We start from the raw sequence: 24,237 nt of genomic DNA, 5'->3' as shown, positions 1-24,237 counted from the left end.
AATATCCCTACACCTGGGACAGTTTATTTTATATTGTTATTACTGTTATGACTTTATTTTATATATAATGTTTACTGACATGTACAACTGACACTTTATTTACATTTAAAATTGTTCTATTTAATGTTATGTCTTGAGAGTGCTTGACATGGCGATTAAGCTTATTTCTCCTGACACTTTATCTTTTGTGACCTGTGTAGCATCCTATACATCACATGTAAGTGATTATTCTGATACCATCATGTTTCATCGGTTATAAACTGGCAAAGCTTTATTTGTCATTTATTTATCATCAATGTTGCAACCTTGTGGGGGAATGGCAGGGGCACATACACAAATATGACAATTTATATCATTTTAAATATTATTTGACCTAAACTTTTAATTCCCCCCCATTTCACACAACACAACATGGAGTCCACTATGGGCCAAAACTAACATGTATGTTTGCATAGTGTTTATGGCAGACGGATGCAGTGGGTCTCAGGAAGATATATAATAAAGGTGGGTTTGCTGCTGAGACTCCCTACACCTGGGAGTTTATTTTATATTGTTATTACTGTTATTATATAGTACAACTGACACTTTATTTTATATTGACAATGTTTACTGACATGTACAACTGACACTTTAGTTACATTTAAAATATTTCTATTTAATGTTATGTCTTGAGAGTGCAATAAAGAAAACCGACATGGCGATTAAACAGATCCTGTATCAGTTTTTCTTCTTCTCTTGTTTTGTAGCGGGTTGCAAACAACTTTAAGGTGCTTACCGCCACCTACTGTACTTGTAATCTTCCCTCAGGGAAAAGTACTCCGGTGTGAACGCGATCTGTACTAAGTACCCTGGGGTTAAAAGCGCCAGGGCTCTTAGTGCCGGAACTAAGTACAGGAAAGTACTTGGTGTGAACGCGGCTATTGAGTATTTTACAAAGAGGGAAACAGCGCCCCTCTAGATGTTATGGTGAAACAGTATATTGCAAGAGGCCAGCCGAAATTGGCATCCCTTGGTGACCTGTGATTAGTCAGGGCCATGCCAAGGGAAGCCTTGGCAAGTTTTACTTAAATGTCAGTGATTAAATAGAAAAAAGTGAAGTGCCTAATCATTGGTTTTCAAGAGTTCATGAACTCTCTATTCACCTTCCGGAAAAAAACCCACTACTTGACTGTCGTGTTTAAATGAAGGTTAACTAATAAAACCCAATTAACAACATTAATAAATTAGCTTTTTTAATTTCCCTGTTGTTCATATACACTTTGGGCCGCATCCAGGATTTCCTAAATACCGAGGTCCAAACATGATAAGGGGGTTCGGGGGTATACCCCCCCTGAGATTTTTGGGATTTTCATGATCTAGTTAGGTGCTTTTTAAGTCCTGTGGGGGGGTCACAAATTGGATAATATATTGATTTCAAACCATGTCAGTGGGCTGCAGCATAAACATTTTTGAAAGTGTATAAGAATCAGTTGATTGTTACTATTAATGATCTGGACATGCAGAAGCAACACACTCTCACTCCATAAACGTCCAGGAGCGACGCTTGGTCAGGGTCCCGAGGCGTGCAGTTGGGACGCTCCTAGGCTCCTTCAGCTTCATAAACAGACGCAAATAGCTTTCAACTGATTGCAATGTATTCCTATCGGCGGCGGTATTTGACGCTTAGGGAAGCGGCATTCGTTTGTGTCGGAGGCTGTTAAAGGCAATGTGAGCGTCCATTCCCATTGGATAACGGAGAATTGTACACCCGGAAGTAAGTATTCCCCTTACTGTATTGATTTGACAGTGATATCTCCACTACTCATCAACTCAAAAACACCAGATTATCTTTGTTAATTAAACGACATTGATAGGTTTTAGTGTGTGTTCAATGCTTTTGTCACGTTTTCCCCTTCAATTCTGAGAAACAAGTCGTTTTCTATGAGTTTTGGATGGCCGAAGACATTACATTACCCACAATCCTCTGTAGCAACCATAGACTGTATACAAAAATTAAATAATACATTATTCCGAGTGTGCTTGCTTTTCTCTTTGAAAGTCATCACATAACGGCATTGTAATACACGTTTCGGCTGCATTAAATATGACATATCTGCCGTAGTTAACTCTATGTATAGAGCCCTGATGACAAGACTTCTAGACAAACAGGAACTGCCGCCAAAACTGAAAACTTGACGTGGATCTTAAATATATAAGCAATTAAACAACATCTTACATTTCTTTTCACACAATACGTCTCCTTGCAGTATCAACACTAATTCGGCTGACTTTTATATTTGATCCAATTGGTAGATAGGCTGTATTTACGCCATAACGGTGCACAGCTGATAGAAAGGGACACCTACTGGTTAAAGCACGTTATTGCATTTTATAATTTTATTATCTTTTATGATCTCAAAAGTATCATCAAATGATTGGGCATCCCTAATTTAGTTGGATATACCACATCACACACACACACACACACACGCACGCACACACACACACACACACACACACACACACCAAATTTCAACTGATTGACAGCTTATTTTTGGTTAATTTCTACCTTTATCTTCACCTAAATGCATTTTCTTGAATTCTGGCGATCTCAAAAGTATCACCAAATGATTGGGCATCCCTAATTTAGTTGGATATGACACCTTAAATGTTTTTCTACAATGTGTGGTTCCAAAATTAAGCGTGTTTGAACATTTGACCCGAGAGACTGGCGGCCATCTTGGATTTGACCTCTCACGGTCCTCACAGGTCAAATCTGACTTCCCTCCAGATCTGAAAATAAACCTTATGGTATGCTCTAACTATGTTAGAAATGTCATGCTTTTCTCATAAAATGCACAATTGTTGTGCTTATCCGCTGTACTATGAAGGCTGGCGGGAATTCAACGGTTATTGACCACTTCACTTCTACTGTATGTAAGAAGACAGGATAATGGCCTTCCTCTACAAATAAGGGTGAGTGAAATACACACCCCCTTTCTCTGTGTGACGCTACTGTTTACTGAACTGTCCGTTAGCTATGTTTGTAGTGAGGTTCTGTATGGCGGTGAAGTTAGTTTTAGGTTGGATATTCGGTGAAGTTTGTTTTAGGTTGGATATTTGGTGAAGCTAGGTTTTAGGTTGGATATTCAGCGTCAGTTTATCCTGGCTGTATTTCGATGGTGAACTCTTCTCCGCCATACAAGAAGTATCAAAATCAGAATCAAGTTTATTGTTAGCAAAAACAGGGAATTGTAATTTGCAATAGTACCGTAGTTAAAAAATAAATATATGTGGATAATAAAAACCAAGCATTTTTAAGAAACAATTTAGCATAACAAAATAATACTAAAGACAAGTATTTACACCAAATGTAAATGTAAATATACAAAGAACCGTAAAAGCTAATAAAACCACATAGGACAATGAGTAAATGGCAAACTACAGTGACTTGTATTTTAAAGTGGAGGGCTGTGCAGACGTGGGCAAAACATTTGCAAAAGGCCGGTAGGTGTTCACTTGGGGACCATCAACAAATTACTCTTTCAATGACAAAAGAACAATGTTCATTTGCAATAAATTGACAGCTTCCCAGTCATGTGAATGTGAACAAAATCCACTCTAGAGCAAACATTTGGGGTGGCATTGGGATATATATATTTTAAATCCTCTGGAGCAGAGAGAGGAGCTGTGGATTATTGTTATTGATTAATGCATCAGTGTTTCTTAGGGTCAAAAACACTAAACTCACAACTTAAAATGAAAGCGTTTAGTTTATTTAATAAAAGAGCACATGTTCAATGTGAAAAGTGACAGTAGATATAGATTAGTTGCAATTTGGTGCTATATATATATATATATATATATATACATTTTTCTTTTAAACACCTTGAATTTCAGGGGGGGGCGCGGGGCTCCGTTGGCGGGGCGCAGCGCCCCTCCAAGACAATGGTAGGGGAAACACTGCAGTGTAATAAGTATATTTAACACAACTATAGGTATCGATTATATGACATTTCTGGTGCTACAGAAAATGTCTTCCAATTCTGGAATTACCCTCAAACAAAACCCTTTAGAGGGGTTAATGTGAGTTCAATATGTTATCTGTGTTCAGTCCGGTGTGAAGCTGCAGTGATGTTGAAATGTATTAGATCAGCTGCAGAGATAAACAACGGATATCCAGTAAGGGGGGGTGGGTTGGCTTTCTGGAGCGATAAGGCAGCGAACGTTACTAATAGTTAAGTCGACATTGCAGATTCTCACATCTTATTTATGAGAGCTGAAGGGTCTCTGTCTTTGATGAAACATCCATTTACATTTGACTTGCTTTAATGTAAAAAGAAAAATGGTTGTTCTGATTCAAAGCTAATGCAGGATGCTTGCTCGTCATGGAAGTTGTTTGCACTTCTTGTCTGAATGAGATGTGATGTAAAGGACATTCAGAGTTATAAACACTGTCCACTAAACACTGGAAATACACGGAGGAATCACAGAACACAGGGTAAGACTAAGATAAACATGTATTTATTTGCAGATGATATGGTCATCACATGTTATAAAGATAGGACTGTTACTGACTTCATTAAGGGTGAAGACCCCTCAAACACATCCCAACACAGCAGACACAGCACACAGAGATATTAAACTGAGCTCAAGCTGCTGTATCTTCAAAAACAATCAGTAGATATTAAAAGTAGCTCTGAAATCTTCAGGCAATATAAGAAAGTAAAACATTTCTTTTTTTAAAGAGTAAAATGCTAAAAGGTTCAAATCCAGCTGCTAAATAAACCTAACTTCATACAAAACAATGATCTTAAAGTCTTCCTGATGTGAAACACGATGATGGATGTAGACGTTGTTGATCAGTGGAGTCTGATGGAGGCAGAAGTGTTGCTCAAACTCCATCAGGAGGTCTGATGTTTTCTCAGTTCACTGTACCATCATCTACATCATAACGCACCTGAGGAAAACAACAACAACAACAACAACAACAACAACAACAACAACAACAACAACAACAACAACACTGAGTTGGTTTTAGATCCAAACATTACATTTGGAAAATCCTGTAGGATGTGATGTAATTTAGGTAAACCAGCCTTTGTCTGTTTCTCTCTCTTCTGTCTTTATACAGATTATAATGAAGAGTGTAAAGAAACAACTGTAAAAACAGTTCAGTATTTTGTTGTAAATCTGTGAATGTTCTCACCTTTAATTCTTGTCCATATGTTGACCGCCACAACGATCATAATGAGTGTTGCTAAACCCACAGACACCACGATGAGCCTCAAGAGACCTGGAGAGAGAATACAAACATTTATGTTGTAGGTTTCTGATGTATTCTTTAAAAATAAGCCGAAAACGCAAAACGTGTTCAGTTAAAAATGATCCTATTATAAAAATATAAAAGTCTTCAGTATCAAACTGTCTTTCGTGAACCATCTGTTGTGATATAGTTATAGCACTTTAAAGCCATAAAATACAAATGTTTTATTTAATTAATCGGTGAGTTTAAAGTGACTTTGAGCATCTCAACATGTTTTCTCACCTGAGGACGGAGTGCTGAAGGGAAACAGAAATACTTCCCCTGTGTGATCATCAGTTAGTTGACAAGTAAATAAATGAAGCCCTGATCTGTATCCAACATGAGAAGTCAGAAATGTCACAGAGGCCTCGTAGTGAGATTCTGATGTGTTCATATCTTTGAGATCTTTATCCACATCCTGACCCTGGAACAGCCACTTCACTGTGTGTCTGTACCATGCATTATTCAACACAGAGCAGCGTAACGTCACCTCATCATTGTCCTGATGTTCAGTCACTGAAGGTGGAGATATTGAGAGAGAAAGACAACAAGAGTTCAATTAGCTTCATCACTGTAATCATAACTGCTGGTATGTTTCAGTATATTTATAGATGCAGTTTACAACACTGTGATGTTAATACTCACAGCTAACAACAGTCAGGTAAACATGAGCGTCTTCTCCTTGTTGTCGTCCTGATCTGATCTGTGTGCAGATGTAACGACCAGCATCCTCCTCTCTGACCTCCTGTAAACCCAGAGAACAATTCTCTGCGACACTCAGTCTGTCTGATTTAGTTTTAGCTTCTTCAACAATCTGCCCACGTTTAACCTGATCTACTTCTCTGGGTCCTAAATGATTGAAGGTCCAGTCAGTACCGTTACATCCGTCCTGATCATCTCTCACTCCGCTACAAGGCAAAGTGACTTCCTCTCCAACTCTGACAGTGAAGAAGAGGGAAGGCTGTCTTTAACTGCCGCTGTAAACACCAGAGAAATATAAAGAAGTCGGTGTTACGGACCGTCTACACAGCAGCGTTAAAAAAATCTTGGAGGTGGGCGTATCTGAAGCTTGGGGATTTTTTGCGAACAACCAATCACATGAATCTCCCGCCCGCGACATACGAAGCAAAAAAGTTTGAAGTAAACTGGATATAAACTCCCCAAAACAGGCGAAAACCTACCACTGTCTCTGCCACCTCCCTCCATGCCTGGCTCCTCCGGTTTATATCCCGGTAGGTAAATAGGGACTGGTCATAAAGCACCGGGTGATTCCCTACCGCTAATTTTTCCTCCATGTTTTGGAATATGAGGAAATGACCTGCGGTATGTCTCTCCCAGCATACACGCCGTTTGATTGGCTAGAGCTTGAACTGTCAGATTTGCGTACACGGGATTTGATTGGCTGACGCTTCCACCTCAGCCTCAAAAGTTGAACATTGTTCAACTTTGAATCCTGAAAATCCTGAAAATCTCCGCTCGCCTGCCCACAATGCAGTTCGGCGAAAAGTGAGGGAAAGTGACGTCACCCCATTCAAAGTGAATGGGCAGAAGCGTTTCAAGATTTTTTTAACGCTGCTGTGTAGACGGTCCGTTAGGAAAATCCTACATTTACCAAAGTTTCAATATGCCTCATTATTGGATTCCAAAAGTTAAACTCACTATTTACCTCCCAGAAAAAAAACTACTTGACTGTAGTGTTTAAATCACAGGTTTTAAACCCAATACCTCATTGTATGTGGCCCGCGAGAGCTTGCAAAGAAGATAAAACGTCTATTATACGCTTATATGACGCTTTATAGATCCACGGTGCCCATAAACTACATGTCCCACAATGCATCTCCTTCTGTGACATGCCACTGAAGCGTCTTTATATCAGCCGTTTTAATCAGCGGCACTCTGAGTGAGGCGGTCAGTGAAAGAGCTGGAGGAAGTGAGAGTCAGTCGGTGTCTGTATGTTTTAAAAAAAAACGTGCGTTTCGGGTGCTTTGGTCGATTCAAAAACATGAGGTCTTGGCTTGCAGAGTATGAACGTCATATATTCAGACAGTGTAAAGTTTGTGAATGCAGGAGGAAAACTTCTGCGTTCACCGTCTCCTCTGTGATCCTCCCGTGAGTGACAGGGTCTGGGACAGGGGGTTTCAAACTCTTGGCTTTCAGACTATTCAAAGATTGTATTAAGGAGGCGTGTGGCGCAGTGGACTAATGCGTTGGTGTTCAGATCAGGGGAGCACAGGTTCAAACCCCACTGCAGTCAGCATGTCGTTGTGTCCCTGAGACACTTCACCCCAAATTGCTCCTGTGGGGATTGTCCACAGTATTGAGTATGTAAATCGCTTTGGATAAAAGCGTCTAACAAGTGACATGTCATGTAATGTAATTGTTGCTGAATTAAAATTATTTATAGCCTACTTAAATAGTGCTTGACCTAATTATCAATATCTAATTGATGAGATATGATGAGGCTAACTAAGTCTCCTACATTCACGGGATTTATATAACAGTAACACAGAATAATGTTAGTGAGCAAACACATGCAGTCATTTTGTGTCTATGTGCATTCACAATATGTCGATGCACAACCATGTTTTTGTTACCAAACCCATTTTTTTAAGCAATTGTTGAATATTTGCACTTGACTTCTGCTTCCAGACGTAGTTATATATGAAGTTATTACCAGAACCAATAATAATCCAATGCAGAGGCAATAATGTAATATAATACGTTATTTTATATATATATATTATATATGATATATAATGCTAATGAAGCCGGCAATGAAATTGAGTTTGACACCCCAGGTTTAAATGAAGGTTGGCTGATAAAATCAATTTAACAACATCTATAAATTGGCTTTTTAAATGTTCCTGATATACATAGACACATCATCTTTACTCTTACCTGTAGACTGAAGCAGCAGAACGAGAAATAAAGACATTTTAACCCGTTTGAACTCATCCATCTTGATTCTCCATCTCTCTGCTTCCTCTATCTCTTGTTCTGATGTGATGTCTCTAAAAAAGTGGTTTATCTGAGAGGCTGCACCCACTTCCTGTGATAAGTAGGACCCCACCTTCTAGAAGTGACTTTACATTGTTGTATATTTGAATTTGTCGTGGACGTCAAGACAGCCAAACAATGTTTGAAACTCGGTCACGGTCGGTTGTTTCCGTGAACGACTGAATGTTCAGTCACGGTTCAGGCCGCAAGGTATTGTGGGACAGAATTTTTTTTTTAAAGTACACACTGAAACCACTTGTTTTACAACTGTATTTAAAAGTACATTTAACACAACTAGTGCATGTTTGAGCATTTTAGGCATGGATTACATGACATTTCATAGGCAGGACAGAACATGTCCCTAAAATAAGACACTTTATAGAGTTCTGCACGAGGTTTAATCTGATCTGTGGTCAGTCCGGTTTGAGGCTGCTGTGAACATTGCAATTTCTCACATCATATTTCATGAGAGCTGAAGTTTTTTTTTTATTTGAAGCCGTCCATTTTCATTTAACTTGCTCTAATGTAAAAATAAAGCACCTTAAAATGGTTGTTCTGATTCAAAGCTAATGCAGGATGCTTGCTCGTCATGGAAGTTGTTTGCACTTCTTGTCTGAATGAGATGTGATGTAAAGGACATTCAGAGTTATAAACACTGTCCACTAAACACTGGAAATACACGGAGGAATCACAGAACACAGGGTAAGACTAAGATAAACATGTATTTATTTGCAGATGATATGGTCATCACATGTTATAAAGAAAGGACTGTTACTGACTTCATTAAGGGTGAAGACCCCTCAAACACATCCCAACACAGCACAGCTAAATGAAAGGAGGTTCAAATGATTCTCGTGCACACAGAGATAAAATACTGACCTCAAGCTGCTGTATCTTCAAAAACAATCAGTACATATTTAAATGAGCTCTGAACTCGTCAGGCCATATGAGGAAGTAACAAAAGAAAAAGGAGAAATGCTCTTTCCTGCTAAAGGAAGTTAAAACCAAGCTAAATAAATGTAACTTAGAACAGAACAATGAGTAACTCAAAATGATCTTAAAGTCTTCCTGATGTGAAACACGGTGATGGATGTAGACGTTGTTGATCAGTGGAGTCTGATGGAGGCAGAAGTGTTGCTCAAACTCCATCAGGAGGTCTGATGTTTTCTCAGTTCACTGTACCATCATCTACATCATAACGCACCTGAGGAAAACAACAACAACAACAACACTGAGTTGGTTTTAGATCCAAACATTACATTTGGAAAATCCTGTAGGATGTGATGTAATTTAGGTAAAGCAGCCTTTGTCTGTTTCTCTCTCTTCTGTCTTTATACAGATTATAATGAAGAGTGTAAAGAAACAACTGGAAAAACAGTTCAGTATTTTGTTGTAAAAACTCACAGTGATTTCCTCCATCTGTGTTTTCTTCTCTGAAAGAGAAAGGCGACTTGAGTTTCTACAAATAAAATATAAAATATATTTACGTTTCATCTGTGAATGTTCTCACCTTTAATTCTTGTCCATATGTTGACCACCACAACGATCATTATGAGAGCTGCTAAACCCACAGACATGAGGATGACTCTCAAGAGTCTTGGAAACAGAATAAAACCTATAGAAAATATTCATAGATTTTAGATTTCAACATGGGACAATCAGAGATATATCAGAGATTGAAATGCACTTAAAGTAACTTTATCTGGCAAATACCTTATCCTGACAATAATATGTTGTGTTATCTGGGAACAGTTTTGTTGAAGCATCTCTGATTACAGAAGCTGTCGTAGTGATACCTGATTTGGGATTTTCAGTTGTCGCTGGTTCAGTTGTCGCTGGTTCAGTTGTCGCTGGTTCAGTTGTCGCTGGTTCAGTTGTCGCTGGTTCAGTTGTCGCTGGTTTTGTGTCCTTACCTGAAGAGATTAACAAAACTCGACAAATTGTTCGGTATCAAACTGTCTTTAGTGAACCATATGTTGTGATGTAATAATAGCACTTTAAATCCTTAAAATAAAAATATTGTTTGAAGTGAATCGGTCAGTTTGAATTGAAACTTTAAACATCTCAACATGTTTTCTCACCTGAGGGCTGAGGGCTGAAGGGAAGCTGAAGTTGTTCTCCTGTATAAACATTCGTTATATCACAAGTATATGACAACCTTGATGAGGGACTAACATCAGCAGGCTGAAATGTGAAAGAGGCCGAGCAGGTATGCCCGGATGTATTGAGATCTGTATCCACATCCCAACCCTGATTCAGCCAAGTCACTTGGTGGGAACAATATTCAGGATTCACCACAGAGCAGCTTAACGTCACCTCATCGTTTTCCTGATGTTGAGTCACTGAAGGTGGAGATATTGTGAGAGAAAGACAACAAGAGTTAGATTATCTTCATCACTGTAATCAAAACTGCTGGTATGTTTCAGTAGAGACAGTTTGAAAACACTATGATGTAACAACCCAGTCTCACGGCATTTCGTGTTATAGTCACAAAATTAATTTAATCTATTGATTCGTGTTCACCAACAAGATTTTCACCTTTTTTTCGTGTCACACAGAACGATTTTAAAAGCAATGTATTTCTATTGGTAGTATGTTTCGTGCCTGCAACACGTCTTTTTGTCCGGTCGGGTCTTGGAAGACCAGAAGCTGTGTGGTTCATAAAAAACATGTTCTTACTCAATATCTTACCCTAAGCCTAACCCTATCCCTTTTATTTTAAATTGTATAATGTGTGAGTTTTTTTGCCGTCAGTGAGGAAAAGAAATGGCTCAGAGCCTCAGAATACTGACATCTGGATTTTATGTCATCTTTTTTTCCTTCTAATTTGTTATTATTTACATTGCTTTTTAAATCGTTCTGTGTGACACGAAAAAAATTGCGAAATCGTGTTGGTGAACACGAATCAATAGATTAATTTCGTGACTATAACACGAAATGCCGTGAGACTGTGTTGGATGTAAATACTCACCGGTAGCAACAAACAGAAGAAGATTAGAGGATTCTCCTGATCTGATCTGTGTGCAGGTGTAAAAACCAGCATCCTCCTCTGTGACCTTCTTTATAACCAGAGCACAATTATGTGTAACATTCAGTCTGTCTGATTCAGCTTCTCCATCAATCTGCCTAGTTACAACCAGATTTTCTGCTTCACCGAAGCTCCAGTCACAGTTATCCTGGTTATCTCCCTCAATGTCACAAGGCAAAGTGACTTCATCTCCAACTCTGACAGTGAGGGAGTTTTCCTGACCAGTTACTGCTGCTGATAAGAGAGACATATAAAGAATATGCAGGAAAGAAAGTGTTACTATTAATATCAGTGATAATATTATTAGTACAAAGTTTCTATATGTGCCTCATCAGTGGTTTCCAAGAGTTAAACTCACTATTCACCTTGCTGAAAAATGAAAAAGCTACTTGACTGTCGTGTTTAAATGAAGGTTAGCTCATACATTTCCATTTACGACATTAATAAATGCTTTTTAAATGTTCCTGCTATACATATACACATCATCTGTACTCTTACCTGTAGACTGAAGCAGCAGAATGAGAAATAAAGACATTTTAATCCGTTTGAACTCATCCATCTTGATTCTCCGTCTCTCTGCTTCCTCTATCTCTTGTTCGGATGAAATGTGTCTGTTACGACTGGGGCACACACAAAAATGATAGGACCCAAATGCACGACTCCAGACAAAAGATGATTCAAAAAAGGATTTACTTGTGGTGATATTACAATATAATACAAAAACGCTCAAAAGACTTCTCAAAAGCTAACCTAAATTCACTGTAGCACAGAACACAACTGGCTGACAGGCATCACAAGAATCAAAACGATCTGGCACTTGGCACAGAGAAAACAGGGAATAAATACACATACAAGGGACTCCACAGGTGCAAACAATAAGGGCGGGGCAGGTAATCAGGTCAATTGGCACACCTGACCAGGTAGGAGTCAAACTACCTGAAATTAGAGAAGGATCTCACAAAGTAAAACAGGAAATGACAGACAACAAAAAAGGGTTGGCAGACGCGGACTTGACAATATGAACTAAACAGAGAAATAATACTAACAAATCTGGCGAGACACAACAGTGTCTGAGAAAGTGGTTTATCTGAGAGATGCTGCACCCACTTCCTGTGATAAGTAGGACCAACCTTCTAGAAGTGACTTTACATTTTTGTATATCTGAATTTGTCATAGACGTCAAAACAGCCAAAACATTTTTGAGAAGTGTTTTTCTAAAGTTGAACGTTCCTGCATGCATTGATCCAATCTAATGCAACAAACATGAAACTTGAAACTCGGTCACGGTCGGTTGTTTCCGTGAACATGTTCAGTCACGGTTCAGGCCGCAAGGTATTGTGGGACAGAATTTTTTTTTAAAAGTACACACTGAAACCACTTGTTTTACAACTGTATTTAAAAGTACATTTAACACAACTAGTGCATGTGTGAGCATTTTCTCCTTTCCTTTCCTAAAGAATTGTCCAGTGTTCCCTAACCTAAAGGAGATTCTAAAGGAAGTTTCAAAGCTCCTTTCCTATCATCCGTAAAGCCCGCGTCACACTGTCCCGAAATTGACACCAGATGGAAACACGATAAAGGAAATGTTCAAATTCGGCTCTGATCGTAACAACATCGGGCCATTCGTGAGGGCATCTTAAGCCATTGTATGACCGCCGGTGGAGTTTCTCAGGCTCCGGCAGCAACTTCGCGAACGGTGGCAAAATCTTTGGCATGCCAAAATATTGCTGAAGGACCTTGCTAAGGTTCATTTTCGTGTTGAATTCGTGTGTCCATTTTGCCCTTCGTTTGTTTGTTTGTTTGTGGCCTTTATTTAACCAGGTGAATCCCATTGAGATCAACGATCTTCGTAAGGCACCCGTGAGGGCATCTTGTCAAATTGTGTCATCTTCGTCTGATCATCGGTGCCATCGGGCATTTTTCGCCCCGATGGAACCGATGATCAGACGAAGATGAACCGTGCACGTGAATGCACGCACGAGTCATGGTGAGATATCTGGATTGAGAGGTTGCTCTTTCTTTGCACAGCATGAAAGAAAGGCCAAATGAATGGGCTGTGCTTTTAGTTTTTTTAAGCAGAGGTCAATCATTTGTACGGCCCTCGGAGGATGTTGAAAAAATTGAAATGGCCCTTGAGAGGAAAAAGGTTCCCCACCCCTGATCTACATCATAACGCACCTGAGGAAAACAACAACAACACTGAGGTGGTTTTAGATCCAAACATTACATTTGGAAAATCCTGTAGGATGTGATGTAATTTAGGTAAAGCAGCCTTTGTCTGTTTCTCTCTCTTCTGTCTTTATACAGATTATAATGAAGAGTGTGAAACAACTGTAAAAACAGTTCAGTATTTTGTTGTAAAAACTCACATCTATCTGTGTTTTCTTCTCTGAAAAGTAAAGAGAAAGTCGCCTTAAGTTTCCACTTTTAAAAATATAAAATATATTTACGTTTCATCTGTGAATGTTCTCACCTTTAATTCTTGTCCATATGTTGACCGCCACAACGATCATAATGAGTGTTGCTAAACCCACAGACACCACGATGAGCCTCAAGAGACCTGAGAGCAGTGGCGGCGCCAGGGTATGGCTGGGGTAGGCTACAGCCATACCAAGAAATGGCTTAGCCCCACCTCAGCCCCACCATGAAAAATGATGTTAAAGTAAGCAAAATAAAGTCCGTCAACTCGCGCGGAGTAAATTGCACAGACAGCAGTTAGTAAGATTGATTTCAGTAGCCACTTGTCTGGAAATACCGAAGACTAGAAACAGTTTTGAAAACTTTTGTCACGTAGTGATCGTCTTCTCAATAAAACATCTTTGATAATGTCTTCTGGCCAATCAGAATCACGATAACGGCGTGGTGTTGTTGCAGGAAGTCCCGACGGAGAATACCTTTGCTGTAGTACATCTGGCTACATCGATACAACATTACGTGTTGATTTAATAAGACCCCACGGTTTGATGATTGATAGGTGTGTGCACTGCTGCAGCAGGTTCAGCTTTCAGAACAAAGTAACAAAACAAAAATGGCATTCATTTTTTTTTAAATGTGTAATAGATGTATGTATTTTTCTTCTCAAGAGAGTACCAGAATGTGTATTTTGTGTTAGTATTTCAAAAAATCTCCTGGGAGAGAATCCCCCAGACCCCTCTGCAGGGGTTGGGTTTTCAGCATGTCAACTCTTTCACCTGTGGGGAAATTGCAGGATTGGCTCCAGGTCGCCCTTTTTGTTTACTACAAGACAAATACTGATTTGAGCCCCACCACTGTATGGGTTAGCCCTACCATAGATTACCCAACAAAAATACTCTGGAGCCGCCACTGCCTGAGAGAGAATACAAACATAGAAGATATTCATGTCGTAGGTTTTAGAGTTCAACATAGGACAATGAGAGATACTGTACAGTGTTCCCCCCCCCCCCCCCCCCCCCCCCCCCCCCCGGCAAGAAAGGCCCCTTAGGCGCCGTTTACACGAGGAGAAAACTGCTTGTATCTGCATAGTTTCGCGTGCGTATAGCCCTATTATTTACACGAGGCCGATAGAAACTGACCCCAGACACAATAACGGGTCCCAAGGTGGGACGCTCTGGGGGGTCAACCGAGTCCGTGTAATCACCTCGATACGAATATTTCCTGAAAAAATAACGATAGCCCCGCCTCTCCCCACCTCTCCTGCAGCAACTATCAAAAATAGCTGTGTTAATTAAACGCACAAGGGGTTCTTGAATGAAATAATATTATAAAAGGCAAACCAGAATTGTTAACGCCCAATATACTCCTTAAACAAAATAAACAGAGTCAGATTTCATGCATTGATCCATTATATTGACAAAGGAGGATCTCACCCGTTGTTTGTAGAGAATATCTCTCTCTTTCTGAGCCGTCCTCTCCACGGAGACCTTCTTGGTCGGGATGCAATATCCACAGATTCGGTTTCTTTCAGTTTCTTTCAGTTTCAGTTTCAGTTTCGGGGCTTAAACAGAAGGGTAGCCATGGCAACATTGCAGCGGGTCTGCTCGGTTGCTCTTCTTCGCGGCTTTTGGTGTATTTTGGCGGAAGTTACAGCGCCACTTACAGTCCCAGCATATGTACTACAGCGTTTCCAGCGGCCTCGTTTGAACAGACACGTTAAATGAAACTAATGCATGTGAACGGAAGACTTTTTTGAATACGCATACTGTGCATAAACGCAAATGGTCCCGTGTGAGCGGGACCTATTCAGGTGGCCCACGCATCCACCCCCCCCCCCGTCAAATAAGAAAATACATGCGAGTTCATGGCTACTGTAGCAGACAACGTTCTTGTTGCTCTGTGTTGCGTTGTTAATGAGTGAGACACACCGGAGTTGAGGATCTGTGGGGTTTATTCTCCCAAAAATATAATTTACAATTTACAATTTAGGCATTTAGCAGACGCCTTATTCCAAAGCGACTTACAATGACCAATTACATTGGAGTAACTGAGGGCTAAGTGCCTTACTCAAGGGCACACTACTAGTGGTGGTGTTCCTGGTGAACTCGCAACCTTCCGATCATCAGCCCACCTCACTATCCATTAGACCACCATTATGAGATCTATTTGTGGCGGATGATATTCATTTGTGGTGCCACAAATGAATCGATGAATGGGAAACACTGCTGTATATTGGAGATTAAAATGCACTTTATCTAAATGAAGTAACTTTATTTGGCAAATACCTTGTTCTGAAAAATACAAAAATATGTTGTGTTATCTGGGAACAGTTTTGTTGAAGCATCGCTGATTACAGAAGCTGTCGTAGTAATACCTGATTTTAGATGAACTACTCTTGTGAGTTCATGGATGAGGAGACGGAGGAAGAGCACAGCGTAGAGAAACATTTCTTTATTTGCAGAATATATGATCAGGTTAAACAAGAGGAAACTGTGACTGACATCATTAAGGCTGAACATTGAACATATAAATAGATAGATAGATAGATAGATAGATAGATAGATAGATAGGTAGGTAGGTAGGTAGGTAGGTATAGGTAGGTAGATAGATAGATAGATGGATAGATAGATGGATAGATAGATAGATAGATCGGTAGGTAGGTAGGTAGATCAGATCAGTTGTGTGATTACTTTGAAATCAACTCATGTGCTAAGATGAGATGACACACAGATTTATTTCCAAACCACTGCTCATACAGTATCGGCATCAATTCCCCTCTCCCCACTTGTAACAAGCCTAGGTGTGAAACTGGACACACCTAGACCTAAACAGGTAGGTAGGTAGGTAGGTAGGTAGGTAGGTAGGTAGGTAGGTAGGTAGGTAGGTAGGTAGGTAGGTAGGTAGGTAGGTAGGTAGGTGGGTGGGTAGGTAGGTAGGTAGGTAGGTAGGTAGGTAGGTAGGTAGGTAGGTAGTAGGTAGGTAGGTAGGTAGGTAGGTAGGTGGGGGGTAGGGTAGGTAGGTAGGTAGGTAGGTAGGTAGGTAGGGGGTAGGTAGGTAGGTAGGTAGGTAGGTAGGTAGGTAGGTAGGTAGGTAGGTAGGGTGGGTAGGTAGGTAGGTAGGTAGGTAGGTAGGTAGGTAGGTACAGTAGGTAGGTAGGTAGGTAGGTAGGTAGGTAGGTAGGTAGGTAGGTAGGTAGGTAGGGGGTAGGTAGGTAGGTGTGGTAGGTAGGGTAGGTAGGTAGGTAGGTAGGTAGGTAGGTGGTAGGTAGGTAGGTAGGTAGGTAGGTAGGTAGGTAGGTGGGTAGGTAGGTAGGTAGGTAGGTAGGTAGGTAGGTAGGTGGGTAGGTAGGTAGGTGGGTAGGTGGGTGGGTAGGTAGGTAGGTAGGTAGGTAGGTGGGTAGGTAGGTAGGTAGGTACAGTAGGTAGGTAGGTACTTTATTGATCCCAATTTGGGAAATGTTTGCGTTGCAGCAGCATAAAAAACAAGGCAATGTACATAAGAGAAATATATGTGAAGAGCAATGCTACGTGAAAATACATTCACATAAGTTATTCTGCACACAGAGATATTAAAATGAGCTCCAGCTGTTGTAGTTTCAAAAACAATCATTATATATTAAAATCAGCTCTGAAACAGAAGGAAAGTTAACAAGAATTGATTGTGATTTCCTGTTCAAATAAGTTAAAATCCATCTGCTTAATAAATCCAAATATAGATAAAACAATACAACATTTAAAATGTTCTTAAAATCTTCCATGATGATGGATGTAGACGTTGTTGATCAGTGGAGTCTGATGGAGGCAGAAGTGTTGCTCAAACTCCATCAGGAGGTCAGATGTTTTCATAGATCACTATTCCATCATCTACATCATAACGCACCTGAGGAAAACAACAACAACAACAACACTGAGTTGGTCTTAATAATAATAATAATAATAATAATACATTTGATTTATATAGCACACTTTAAAGACAACGTCATCTCAAGGTGCTTCACAAAGCTATAAGGAGAAAATAATAAAACAAATAAAATAAATATATATCTAAAGGAGCATATTGAATAAAATATGGTAATATAAAAAATAAAAAGAGCATAAAAGGTTTAACAAATTAAAAAATTAAAATAAAATAAAGGACAGTCAGTAAAATTAGGGATGCTCCGATCGCCAATTTTGGGGCCGATCGCCGGAATCAGTATCTGCCGATACCGATCGCCGATCCGATCGAGTGGGCGGGGCCTAAATGGAAGATTTAAACATCACTTTAAATCTTCCATTTAAAGTGATGTTTAAAACTCAGTTAATGGGGCTCATTCACTGGAGCTTCCACAAACAACAATCAACTTAATTATTACATTCAAATTATGTATATTATTCAAGTTTACATTCACTTTGGATAATACCACGGGAGAAATTAGCAAGCGCTCTCTTTTCCTCTCTCTCCCTCTCTCTCTCCCCCCTCTCTCCCCCTCTCTCTCTCTCTCTCTCTCTCTCTCCTGACAGCCCGTCAGTATCGTCTCATGCAGCTCGCTGATCCAGTAATGAGTGAGGCCGACAGTGAAGAATAAATATATGTATAACTAGTTTAGCTTGTTCCAGAGGTAGATAAAATAGCTAAGTGTGTTAGGTCTAACTCTTATGGCGCATTTCCACTACACGGTCGGCCTCGGCCACACTCTGTACGGCTCGGTACGGCTTGGCCGCGTTGGGCCTTAACAGGGCCGACTCACTTCATGCTGCGCTTCCATTACAGTTTAGGAACTGGGGTAGTTACTATAGTAACGCAGTGTAGGCGGAGCCGTGACGTCATCTTCAATGAGAAATCCAGAAACACAACACAGCCGTTAGCTGTGAGCACTCAGAGCTCACAGCTCCTTATATATGTTCAGAAACTCGACAAAAGTTAAACAAGTACACACCACAGACTGCCTGTGTCATGGTGAATACAGTCGCTACTTTATTTATGTCTGTATAGGCCGTTGTTGTGAGTGTGGACGGTCGGGGCATATACTGCGTTAGCTTAGCCAATCTCCATCTAGAAAAACACGAATTTTAAAAGGTTTTTCGCCTGCCGTCTGTCTGCAGACTTGACAAAGCATTAATTCATGGTTTTTACTAACCGGTATCAGTATGTTGTTACTTCGGCATCATTTTGAAACGTGTATTACAATTAAATCACGGTCAAATATGTCCATCTTGTTGTAGTTCTAGCCCTCTTGCCAGCGCTCCTCTCTCTAGTTTAGCATACTCAGCCCGACTCAGCCCTGTTTCTTTGCCCCCGATAGAACCACAATTTTCTAGGGCCAGAAAAGAGGGGAAAAAGTGGCCCCGCGCCGTGCCGCGCCGGAACGAGGCCTAGTGGAAGCACAACCAAAAAAGGGGACGGCACGACACGGCACGCTTAAAGCGAGCTACGCGCTGCAATGGAAATGCGCCATTAGTGTGTGTTGCTCCGCTCACCGGTCCGTCACAGCGGGTGGAGCTGCAGGATTTCTGCTTCACACACGTTGCATACCGGCCGCTATTTTACTGTCTTTTTCGGACACCTTCAAATAATGCCAGACCGGTGAAGCCATTTTGGCGAGCTTGTTTTGCCGCGTACAGAGAAAAGTGTCATGTATTTTACGTCATGCGATCGGCCCTCGCGATCGGCATGTTTAGAGAGCACCGATCGATCGGTAGAGAGTGAGTATCGGCCGATATCGATCGGTGACCGATCGATCGGAGCATCCCTAAGTAAAATGCGGTGTGGAACAGGTGGGTCTTGAGCAGTGGCGGCGCCAGAGTATTTTTGTTGGGTAATCTATGGTAGGGCTAACCCATACAGTGGTGGGGCTCAAGTCAGTATTTGCAATGTAATTACATACACGCTATATCGCCCCCCCCCTCCCCCCCCGACAGTGAAACGCCACGCGTGAGGTTTAGCTTATTTCCCTGTCTTAATCCAAATTGAACTGTATGAAATTCATAAAAAGGCACATTTGTCTTGTGGTAAATAAAAAGGGCGACCTGGAGCCAATCCTGCAATTTCCCCACAGGTGAAAGAGTTGACATGCTGAAAACCCAACCCCTGCAGGGGGGTCTGGGGGGATTCTCCCCCAGGAGATTTTTTGAAATACTAAAATAAAATACACATTCTAGTACTCTCTTGAGAAGAAAAATAAATAAATCTATTACTACACATTTAAAAAAATGAATGCCATTTTAGTTTTTTGTTACTTACTTTGTTCTGAAAGCTGAACCTGCTGCTCCTCACAGAGAGAAGAGGCTTTGTGAATTACTTTACATTGTGGATAAGGGTGGATAGCCCCCATTGTTCTGTGTGTCAAAATGAAAGACAGCCCACACACACCTATCAATCATCAAACCGTGGGGTCTTATTTCATTACGTGTTGATTTCTATCAACACGTAATGTTGTATCGATGTATATAGAGATGTACTACCGCAAAAGTATTCTCCGTCGGGACTTCCTGGAACAACTCCACGCCGTTATCGTAATTCTGATTGGCCAGAAGACATTATTAAAGATGTTTTATTGAGAAGATGATCACTACGTGACAAAAGTTTTCAAAACCGTTTCTAGTCTTCGGTATTTCCAGACAAGTGGCTACTGAAATCAATCTTACTAACTGCTGTCTGTGCAATTTACTTCGCGCGAGTTGGCGGACTTTATTTTGCTTACTTTAACATCATTTTTCATGGTGGGGCTAAGGTAGGGCTAAGCCATTTCTTGGTATGGCTGTAGCCTACCCCAGCCATACCCTGGCGCCGCCACTGGTCTTGAGGCATTTCCTAAAAACTGAGATTGATGCCGAGGTCCGTATGTTCTCTGGAAGCTGATTCCACAGACGTGGACCCAGGGAGGAGAAAGCACGGTCTCCCATGGTGACCAGTTTTGTCCGCGGAACAGCCAGGAGATTGGAGCTGTCTGACCTGAGTGTGCGTGAGGTACTGTATGGAATGTTTTCTGGTTAGCAGTTCCTGTAGGTAGGTGGGGCCAGTGTGGTTGATGGCGTTGAAGACCATTATGAGGACTAGTTGATCCGGTGGTTTACAGGGAGCCAGTGGAGTGAGTGAAGGATGGGGGTAATGTGCTCTGATTTGCGTGTTTTTGTGAGTATCCGGGCGGCACAGTTTTGTACATATTGTAGTCTCTGAGTGGTTTTTGCTGGAATGCCTGCAAGCAGAGAATTGCAGTAGTCAATGCGGGAGGTGATGAAGGCATGGACCAGTTTTTCTGCGTCCGGTTTCGTGAGGGAGTGTCGCATTTTGGAGATGTTCCTCAGGTGGTAGTATGAGGCTTGGCAGACCGTTTTTATGTGTGCTTGGAATGAGAGGGATGAGTCCAGTTTCACACCTCGTTACAAGTGGGGAGAGGGGAATGGAGTGGCCATTGATGCTGATATGAGGGATATCAGTTGTTTGTGTTTGATGTGGTGTTCCAATCAGAATGGCCTCTGATTTGCTGCCATTCAGTTGGAGGGAGTTGTTGCTCATCCAGTGGTGTATGTGTTCCAGGCATCTTGAGACTTTTGAAAGTGCCAGATGTTTATCCGGGGCAGTTTGGAAATAAATCTTTGTGTCATCTCATCTTAGCACATGAGTTGATATCAAAGTAATCACACAACTGATCTGATTCATTCTCACTGACTTCGGGGGAATATTGTATACGTTGTGATGTAATTTAGTGAATCATCTCTTTAATCTGAACTCATCATGTTTTTACTGACGGTGTCAAAGAGGTGTTGATTCAGATCTATGGTCTCTCTGGAGGCTGTACTTTGTGTCTGTAATGAACTGCATTATATTCCATGTTCATCTAATATTTGCATCCTCTTCACTTGTGCTGTTTATTTCTGTCTTCTTCTAGTTTATAATGAAGAGAGAGTAAAAACAGTTCATTATTTTGTTTTAAAAACTCACACTGATTTCATCCATCTGTGTTTTCTTCTCTGAAAATAAAAGAGAGCCATATTTAGTTTCCACAATTAAAAAAATCCAGTTTTAGTTTTTACGTTTCATCTGTGAATGTTCTCACCTTTAATTCTTGTCCATATGTTGACCGCCACAACGATCATTATGAGAGCTGCTAAACCCACAGACACCACGATGACCCTCAAGAGACCTGGAGAGAGAATACAAACATAGAAGATATTCATGTTGTAGGTTTTAGAGTTCAACATAGCAGAAACTGCCAATTCATCAACACAGAGTGAGTTAATCAAATAACTGTTTTCTTATTTATTCCATTAGAAATAACCCGAAAAAGGAAAACACGTACAGTTAAGAAGTTAGGGGGAAAGAAGGACGAAGAGAAAAATAAAAAATGTTTGTCAGTTGGAGCGTCGCTGATTACTGAAGGTGTCGTAGTGGAACCTGATTTGATTTTGGTTTCAGTTGTTGATTTTGTGTCCTCACCTGAACAGATGAACAAAAGTCTTCAGTCACAAACTGTCTGCGGTGAACCTTTGTACTGTTAAAATGTGAAACTAAAACTTCTAAAATAAACAAAATGTTCTCACCTGAGGAAGAAGGGCTGAAGGGAAACAGGGAAACGTATCCTGTGTAATCATCAGTTAGTTGACAAGTAAATAAATGAAACCCTGATGTGTAACCAACATGAGAAGTCAGAAATGTCACAGAGTCTTTTGATGTCTTCATATCTTTTTGATATTCATCCACATCTTGATGATTAAACAGCCACTTCACTGTGTGTCTGCACCATCCATTAGTCGTCACAGAGCAGCGTAACGTCACCTCATCATTGTCCTGATGTTCAGTCACTGAAGGTGGAGATATTGAGAGAGAAAGACAACAAGAGTTCAATTATCTTCATCCCTGTAATCATAACGGCTGGTATGTTTCAGTATATTGCTCTATTGAAGACACTATGATGTAAATACTCACTTCTAACAACAGACAGGTACACCAGAGCGTCTTCTCCTTGTTGTTGTCCTGATCTGACCTGTCTGCAGGAGTATTGACCAGCATCCTCCTCTGTGACCTTCTTTATACCCAGAGAACAATTCTCTGTAACTCTCAGTCTGTCTGATTTAGCTTTGGCTTCTTCACCAACCTGCCCACGGTCCACCAGCGTTACTACTGCTGTGCCTCCTGATTCATTGTAGAGCCAAGTAGTACCATCACATTTATCCTGATGGTCCATCACATTGGTACAAGGAAAAGTGACTTCATCTCCAACTTTGACAGTGAAGAAACGCTTTCCGGTTACTGCTGCTCGGAAAATGAGAGGGAATAAGAAAGAATGCACAGGAAAAACTATTTTTAAAAACACTTTTAAAGTCATGGGTAAGATCATTTTCAGATGCACAGTACATGGTAGTTTAGTCCCAGGCTCCTCAAATAATGCAAAATAAATATATATATATAAGACAAAAGAAACTATAAAAATACTGCAACAGAAACAGAATATAAAAATAGTGCAAGAGATGTGTAAGAAGTCAAAAGAATAAGATGAGCTAAATCATAATGTAAAATGAAATTATACATTATGATTACATAATATTTCAATAAGTACCTTATTGTTGGTTTAGGAGTTCACTAAACTCACCTTTTAGCTTCAATGAAATGTGGCTGTCTTAGTTAAATAGCAGTTTGTTTATAAAGTACAATTTACGATATCAGAAGATACGCTTTTAAAATGTTCCTGTTAGCTATATAGATCTGACATGTACTCTTACCCGTAAGCTGAAGCAGCAGAATGAGAAATAAAGACATTTTATTTGTGATTCCCATCGTGATTCTCCGTCTCTCTGCTTCCTCTGCCTCTTGTTCTGAAGACTGTCTGTGTGAAACGGTTTCCTCTGCCTCTTGTTCTGAAGACTGTGTGAAACGGTTTCCTCTGCCTCTTGTTCTGAAGACTGTGTGAAACGGTCTCCTCTGCCTCTGGTTCTGAAGACTGTGTGAAACGGTTTCCTCTGCCTCTTATTCTGAAGACTGTGTGAAACGGTCTCCTCTGCCTCTGGTTCTGAAGACTGTGTGAAACGGTTTCCTCTGCCTCTTGTTCTGATGACTGTGTGTGAAACGGTTTCCTCTTAAAGATGGTGCTTCTTCATTCTGTGATTAATACTTTGTCACTTCCTCAGAGTGACGTTATGAAAGATCATAGTTATTTTCCCACGATTTTATCATGGAGTTGGTAAGCATATTCTCATAACTCAAACTTGTCTTTTAAGAAACATATTAAGAATAGGGATGGGTACCGAGCCCCGGTATTAAACGGGCCCCAGGGCTGAATTATTGAAGACCGTGGTACCGTTAAGCTCCGACGTTATCGGTCTTGTTATCGGTACTGGAGACATGTAAAAAAGATATGTCATATGTATTATTGCTACACAAACATTATATTGCAGTTTTAGTGTCGCCAACTACATGCAACACACACACACACACACACACACGCACACGCACACGCACACACACGCGGCTGCTACATGCAGCAACACACACACACGCTCGGCTGCTACATGCAGCAACACACACACACACACAC

General features: G+C 40.6%; 3 protein-coding genes across 6 annotated transcripts; all 3 read right to left on the bottom strand.

Annotated features, from left to right (window-relative positions):
* Window positions 1-4,577: 4,577 nt before the first annotated feature.
* Window positions 4,578-7,014, bottom strand: LOC117477174. The gene is made up of 5 exons (XM_034123822.1): window positions 7,010-7,014; window positions 5,930-6,222; window positions 5,528-5,800; window positions 5,189-5,275; window positions 4,578-4,939 (listed from the first exon to the last, which is right to left on the bottom strand). Exons 1-5 carry the CDS (start codon window positions 7,012-7,014, stop codon window positions 4,929-4,931), a joined length of 669 nt encoding a protein of 222 aa, XP_033979713.1. The 3' UTR covers window positions 4,578-4,928.
* A 1,970-nt stretch (window positions 7,015-8,984) lies between these two features.
* On the bottom strand, window positions 8,985-12,257 carry LOC117477200. 3 transcript variants are annotated; one of them, XM_034123861.1, is made up of 7 exons: window positions 11,808-12,257; window positions 11,253-11,543; window positions 10,363-10,623; window positions 10,078-10,194; window positions 9,792-9,896; window positions 9,686-9,714; window positions 8,985-9,485 (listed from the first exon to the last, which is right to left on the bottom strand). In XM_034123861.1, exons 1-7 carry the CDS (start codon window positions 11,866-11,868, stop codon window positions 9,450-9,452), a joined length of 900 nt encoding a protein of 299 aa, XP_033979752.1. In that variant the 5' UTR covers window positions 11,869-12,257; the 3' UTR covers window positions 8,985-9,449. The 3 variants fall into 3 exon arrangements, with proteins under 3 accessions (XP_033979752.1, XP_033979753.1, XP_033979754.1); XM_034123862.1 differs by having other exon boundaries at window positions 11,253-11,540; XM_034123863.1 differs by lacking the exon at window positions 9,686-9,714.
* Window positions 8,985-23,708, bottom strand: LOC117477203. 2 transcript variants are annotated; one of them, XM_034123866.1, is made up of 7 exons: window positions 23,426-23,708; window positions 22,632-22,958; window positions 22,247-22,507; window positions 21,763-21,849; window positions 21,648-21,676; window positions 17,492-17,603; window positions 8,985-9,373 (listed from the first exon to the last, which is right to left on the bottom strand). In XM_034123866.1, exons 1-6 carry the CDS (start codon window positions 23,478-23,480, stop codon window positions 17,556-17,558), a joined length of 807 nt encoding a protein of 268 aa, XP_033979757.1. In that variant the 5' UTR covers window positions 23,481-23,708; the 3' UTR covers window positions 8,985-9,373; window positions 17,492-17,555. The 2 variants fall into 2 exon arrangements, with proteins under 2 accessions (XP_033979757.1, XP_033979758.1); XM_034123867.1 differs by lacking the exons at window positions 8,985-9,373; window positions 17,492-17,603; window positions 21,648-21,676 and adding an exon at window positions 22,006-22,142.
* Window positions 23,709-24,237: the final 529 nt, after the last annotated feature.

Source organism: Trematomus bernacchii, unplaced genomic scaffold, assembly GCF_902827165.1.
Source record: "Trematomus bernacchii unplaced genomic scaffold, fTreBer1.1, whole genome shotgun sequence".
Classification (NCBI taxonomy): domain Eukaryota; kingdom Metazoa; phylum Chordata; class Actinopteri; order Perciformes; family Nototheniidae; genus Trematomus; species Trematomus bernacchii.
Note: the sequence above shows the minus strand (reverse complement) of the source record. Positions and strands in the feature narration are given on the sequence as shown.

Coding starts and splice junctions, on each gene's coding strand:
- LOC117477174 (XM_034123822.1), bottom strand. Junction 5,801..5,929: donor TTACCTGACTGTTGTTAGCT/GTGAGTATTAAC, acceptor CTCCACCTTCAG/TGACTGAACATCAGGACAAT. Junction 5,276..5,527: donor CTTCAGCACTCCGTCCTCAG/GTGAGAAAACAT, acceptor TTCTCTCTCCAG/GTCTCTTGAGGCTCATCGTG.
- LOC117477200 (XM_034123861.1), bottom strand. CDS start 11,868: ATGGATGAGTTCAAACGGATTAAAATGTCTTTATTTCTCATTCTGCTG. Junction 10,624..11,252: donor TCTTCTGTTTGTTGCTACCG/GTGAGTATTTAC, acceptor CTCCACCTTCAG/TGACTCAACATCAGGAAAAC. Junction 10,195..10,362: donor CTTCAGCCCTCAGCCCTCAG/GTGAGAAAACAT, acceptor TAATCTCTTCAG/GTAAGGACACAAAACCAGCG.
- LOC117477203 (XM_034123866.1), bottom strand. CDS start 23,480: ATGGGAATCACAAATAAAATGTCTTTATTTCTCATTCTGCTGCTTCAG. Junction 21,850..22,246: donor CTTCAGCCCTTCTTCCTCAG/GTGAGAACATTT, acceptor TTCTCTCTCCAG/GTCTCTTGAGGGTCATCGTG. Junction 17,604..21,647: donor CACAGATGGATGAAATCAGT/GTGAGTTTTTAA, acceptor TGTTTTCCTCAG/GTGCGTTATGATGTAGATGA.